Consider the following 6,000-nt stretch of genomic DNA (forward strand, 5'->3'; position numbering starts at 1 on the left):
GCAAAAAATAGTGTATAACAATATTTCAAGAAAGTGGACTACAGATCAACCACTGTAATAACTTGCCAAAGGAATAAATCCACAATTATGGCTAATTCTTATATCTCTATTTCTTGCATAGTAATAATGGCTGACATTCATTGAGTGCTTCCTATATGCTAAGAACTTTTAAATGTTTTTCGTATGAATTTATTTAATACTTGTGATAACCCCATGAGGTATTATCATCACTCCCATCTTACACATGAAGAAACTGAGGCAAAGAGGTATTAAGGAACTTCCCCAACAATACACCTTTATAAGCGCAGAACCTGGGATTATAAACCAAGGCAGCATTCTGGTTCAGAAATCTGTATTCTGTATTCTTACGTACCACTCTCTTAGGCTCTGCTGACTTTAATTGGCATAGTCACTACATTTCATAACCTGTGTTAAGATCTAAACTATCTAACTATCCTGAGCCAGCATTTCCCAGTGTTTGACTCACAGAGTACTAGCTCTACAGAATGTCAACAGGTATCACATAAAAGGTTTTGGACAAATATGATTGGAAAACACTAGATTAAATGTAGTTAAACAGGTTTCCTTACTTCAGGACTTGTCAGAGATTTTAACTCTGCCAAAGTGGGTACACTTGCGAATTTCCACACTTTGAGAAATGCTGGTCCAAACTGGTATTTTCTGTAACTTTTATTCTCAATCACTTTTAAACTATTATGAAGTCAGAGGACTTTTATGAAAAGATGGTGTCAACAAAAAGGCATTTTAAAAATAATATTCAATAAATATATCTTTGAAATAGTTCATAAAAGTGTGTCTTCATGGCCTCTTTATGATTTTTTGATTATATAGGAGCTTGGCTATTATGAGTACACAAATATTACAACAGAGCTCTACTCTTTCACCAATTCCCATCAAAAAGAAGAGAAATTCATGTTAACTTATTGGGCTGGGAAAAGAAAGAACAGGTATGTATTAATTTTATTTTCATTCTTGGTACTAATTTAATGAATTTCTTTTGCAGTGAAGCTGAACATTTCCCATCAGTGTGTTTATTTTAACTATTTCTCTAATTCTGGTCAAGTATTCAACTCAGCTTTTATACTCATATCCCCTTTTTAGCCAAGAATAATTCAGAAATCATGATGCTCATGGCTATTCTATATGAGTGCTGGTTATCTTGAGACCTAGCATCTTTGAATCAACATGCCCTCCTAAATAAAATGTAAGGCAGATCATACTATTTGGCTTACAGAACATAAACCAAGGCAAAGCAATCATTTCAGGGATGGAAAAAAAGAAGACTGCAGTGGTTGATATCATAAATACGTTTGGTCTGGAAAGTAAGTGGGTATTACCTATTATATAAATTTTATATATTAGTATATATTACATATTATGCATACAGAAAGACACAAAGATATAGCCAAGCTATTTCAAGTTGTTCTCTAAATACCTGGTCTGTAATTTCCTTTCAAAAGTTAAATTTAGAAAATATACCACGAAAACCAAAAATGCAGTGTCACTTACCATATCATGGTCTGAAACAGGTCCAAAACTGGTGACGAAGATGTCAGTCTTCACTTCAGTTACACGCTCTGATGAAGCAGGAAATTGGGACAGTGAATGTCTATCAACAGTCCTTATTAGATCTCACTACCACATACTCACACCCAAATGGGAAATTTATTGGCTTTGATTAGCTATTTCTAAAATTGGTCCACTGTGTAGTCCTGATAATTTACTGCTTACACATGAAATTTCACAGTTAATATTTTTCAATGGAGAACAGAGCCTAAATATGCCACTTTGGGAGGTAGACTTTATGAAATCAGCTGCTGCTTAATGAATTCCTCAAGAATGGGCACACTTTCCTAAATGATACCAAGCCATTTCACATTGTAATAAAAAAATATGTTAGCATATGGGTGTCATTTAAGCTTAAATATTCTTACAGAGCTCACCAGATCCTCCAGGTATTTAGGATACTCTTGGGAAGTATACAGTATACTGTGGCAAGCTTTATTAACTCTTAAGGACTCAAGGGTATGTTTTGTAAATGATGCTTTCTGGCACAAAATCATAACTGAATTATCCAAATTACTCTCTGGGAAAAATCTGACAACCTATATAAATATTTTCAATTTTGAGGATAAGAAGAATATATTATGGCACAGAAAAAGTTCATTTAATAGATTCCATTTCAAGTTCAATATGATTTTATTTTATTAGTCTCTGAGGCATATACATCAACCAATAAAACATATTCATTGTAGTCTGGTGACAACACAGGCATTTTCAAGGAAATTCAGTCACCCTCCCCCCCCAAAAAAAATGATAGAAAAATGTTGCTTTCACAAAAGGAACAATTTGTTTAGAGCTGAGAATGAAAAAGATGGCTTTTTAATTTTAAACTCTAGCTCTGAGAAATAATGGTCCAGTATCTTAAGCAATTCATTTTATTTATCAGGACATTTATATCTCTGAGGTAGGACATTAAAAAGGTGATCCAATATATGCAGTAATGAATTCTTTTGAAAATCAAGAATTTTATCTCTCAGCAATTCACTTGTAAACAGTTAATACTTTCAGTATAAATTTCTCTCAAGAAGGTCATGTTATATACTATACATAATGTGTACCACAAATGAGAATATAATTTAGAGGTAGAGATAATCCCTTCAATAAACAATACAATATATTTTGGCTCATTTCCCTTTTCCCCCCTTTCTTTCTTTTCTTCCTTTTTTTTCCTAACAATTTCATTGGCTCCAAAAATGCTTAAATAAGCCCCTTGACATAAGAATCATCTGAGATTTACTCTTTAAAAACTTGAAAAAGGAGGACATAGTTTGAGACAAAGAAAATAGAGCTGTGTTGGGACTCCTGGGTGGCTCAGTCATTAAGCGTCTGCCTTCGGCTCAGGTCATGATCCCAGGGTCCTGGGATCGAGTCCCACATCGGGCTCCTTGCTCAGTGAGGAGCCTGCTTCTCCCTCTCCCTCTGCTGCTCCCCCTGCTTGTGCTCTCTCTCTCTCCCTGACAAATAAATAAATAAAAATCTTAAAAAAAAAAAAGAAAAGAAAAGAAAATAGAGCTGTGTTTTTAGAACTCACTTCCTTCCAAAGTCAGCGTTAACATTCTACAGCAACTATATAGCTTGAAAGGAACAGCCATTAGCAATGTCTTAGCTGGAGTAACCATTGGTTTCTTCTGGCTGTCTCCATTCTCTCCCCTTCTGCAGTCATTTTCCTAGTGCTTACATCTCTCTTTCTCTCCTGCACCCAATTTCCATATGTATTCTTTACTCAACTAGCATTTTTTCTTAGTTTAAACATCTGTTATTTCTTAAGACTCCATCTAGAGCTCACACTTTATTAGAATGCCAGGACTGACTTTCAATTAAAACAATAATAAAAAGAAAATGCATGCTATCTATTCCCAAAAGCTAGAATTTATTTTATTAATTGAGCTCATTTTTGTCCTTTTTCTTTCAGCATTTTCCATTCTAGTTCAAGCAAAGGAGCCTTTGATATGACAAAATATGCACATATTGCCATGAAAAAAGTACAGAAAGAAAGAGCAGATAATAGAGAATTGGGTATGTTTTCATCCTAATTCCTAGTGTCCCAGGTATGCTCCTTATTGGAAATAATTTTGTTTGTTATTATTTACATAGATTAATGTCTTGCAATTAAAGCACCTATATTATGTGATCAAATTAGTATCTATATTTTCTTTCTACATAAATCTTGAAATAGTTGGATCCTCCTGTTATTTTATTTATTTTTCTAAGTGGTTGACTCAACCTAATTTTGTTTCTAAGGTTGAGTTTTCATTCTCTGCAGATTAGAAACTGTGGGACTTATGGTGAATATCTTATAGATCTGGTTAACATCTACAGAATTAAAATTATGTCCATTCTTTCATTTTTATTTTTGTGGCAGGGATCTACTCTAAATGCATGTTCATTTGGGAAATAGGTATGAAACCCTGTCTGCATATTTGCAAGTGCTTGGCAGTGTGGGGCAGCTTTCCTGAACTCCTTTATCACCATTACCTATTTCTTGATTGTGGGGAGGGCATAATTTCTGCACTTCCAGGTAACTCCCCGAGGTAGCTAGCTTTACAAAAACTGGCTTAGCAGATGTTTTAGGAGCAACCAATCTGTTTTATCTATCACGATAAAGTGCTCTAAAGAAGTGAGATATCCACTTGCCAAATATATGGGCTATTTCCCTCTGCCGTTTTTAAATTGTTAGTAAATGATGATGCTATATAACTAACAAACTATAAAGACCAAAAAACCTATTTATAAAGATTACTGTACCAACAAAATAGAATGTATAACATGGTTAAGTTTATACACATTTATTGCCACACATAATTGTTAGTGTGCCATATAGAAAGATTAGGCATAAATGCAAAGCAGCTCACACAAATGGCTATAATCACATTTTAAAAGTCTGTTTCTTTAATCCTTTATCTATCCTTGCCCCTAAGTATATTTACCATAGCAGTTCATCATCTTCAAGTGCTTGACCTTATTTTCTACTAGTTATCTCCCTCTGATATTTCCCAAAAGTCACCATTTTAATATTCCAAGGAATGTACCCTGACTGAGAGCCCTCACCTGAGTCCTTCAGATGACCTTCTCACCCTGTACTCTAATCATACAGATATCCTTAAAGAGTTTCTGATTTTTGCTCTCTGTTCATCCCATTTCTCCTCCAAACATATTCACAAACCCTAAGGTTAAGGGAGCAAAATGTCCAAGTCACCAAACTGAAGGTTGCCTGGTGGGGGTGGGGAGGGGTGCAGGGACACTCAGCTACTAAATGGAAGAGATGGGTCATGGCACCAGAAGAGGAAGGAGGATGGTGAAATGAGATCCAGGAAACCAACTGGAACTTGGGATAAGATAATTAGAGAAAGGGAACAACACTTTCTGTATTTTTCCCTCTAATATATTTTCCTTGCCACATACCCAAACACTTTTCTTTGATTTGTCATCAGCTGTTTGTGAGTGGCCAGTTTCCATTGCTGAAAAACTCTGCTTATTATGTCTGTTTCTGGAAGATTCATCACCAAAATTAGCATGCCAGTGTCTCTAAGAAATCATGTTTTAAATAAACGTGATCAACCTTGTTTACCCCCGTATTTCCCAAACTTATCTGAGAATGCTATTATAAAATGTTACAAAAGCTTTATGGTAAACATAAGGCTAATGTAATTTATCATGTTGTTTAATTTTTTTTAAACTTGATAGTATGTTTGGAAATTTAAAAAGAAATTGAAAAAAATTAACCCCCCTAGAATACCTTCATTCACATAAATCTACTGCTAATATCTTGATGTATTCCTTTCCTTTTTTTTAATTCAAATGATTATTCTCAAACCACATTCTCATTCAGTTGAATACAATTTCAGTGACAAGAAATAGGTTCTTTTGACCAAAAGTATGTCTTTCACTATAGCTCACCAGCAATTTAGTGATACATGAAGTCTTTCTTTCTTTCTTTTTTAATTAATTTATTTTTATTAACATATAATGTATTATTTGTTTCAGGGGTACAGGTCTGTGATTCAACAGTCTTACACAATTCCTAGCGTTCACCATAGCACATACCCTCCCCAATGTCATTCTTTAGACAGAAGATTTATAATTCAGAGTGCAAAGGTTCAAGATAGTGGACTGTTACGAATGTACTTTAGTCAAATTGTAAAAAGTGACATGGTTAACTTGCCTTTTCAGCAAAGAAATGATGATCTGAAATCAAGACCTCTTTAGGTCTAGGACTAGGCTTAAATGGAAGATATGCTCATACAGTTGTGCTTTGGCTGATATCTAAGAGAATTGTTGAGGAACCTTCTTTTTCCCAATTCTAGGAAAATTTAGTCATCTTTTCCCCTCCTTTCCAACTTGAAATCCCCATGAAGCGGAGAAATAAATAAATAAATAAATAAATAAATAAATAAATAAATAAATAAATAAATAAAT

General features: G+C 34.2%; 1 protein-coding gene across 1 annotated transcript in view; it reads right to left on the reverse strand.

The window, feature by feature from the left end:
- Positions 1–6,000, reverse strand: part of GABRA1 (gamma-aminobutyric acid type A receptor subunit alpha1) — a 56,605-nt gene that overhangs the window by 34,539 nt on the left and 16,066 nt on the right. The window contains exon 4 of the mRNA XM_021698020.1: positions 1,531–1,598. Coding sequence (XP_021553695.1) covers positions 1,531–1,598 — 68 coding nt within the window. The remainder of the gene's footprint in view (positions 1–1,530; positions 1,599–6,000) is intronic.

The sequence above is a fragment of the Neomonachus schauinslandi genome, chromosome 7, assembly GCF_002201575.2.
Source record: "Neomonachus schauinslandi chromosome 7, ASM220157v2, whole genome shotgun sequence".
In the NCBI taxonomy this organism is placed as follows: domain Eukaryota; kingdom Metazoa; phylum Chordata; class Mammalia; order Carnivora; family Phocidae; genus Neomonachus; species Neomonachus schauinslandi.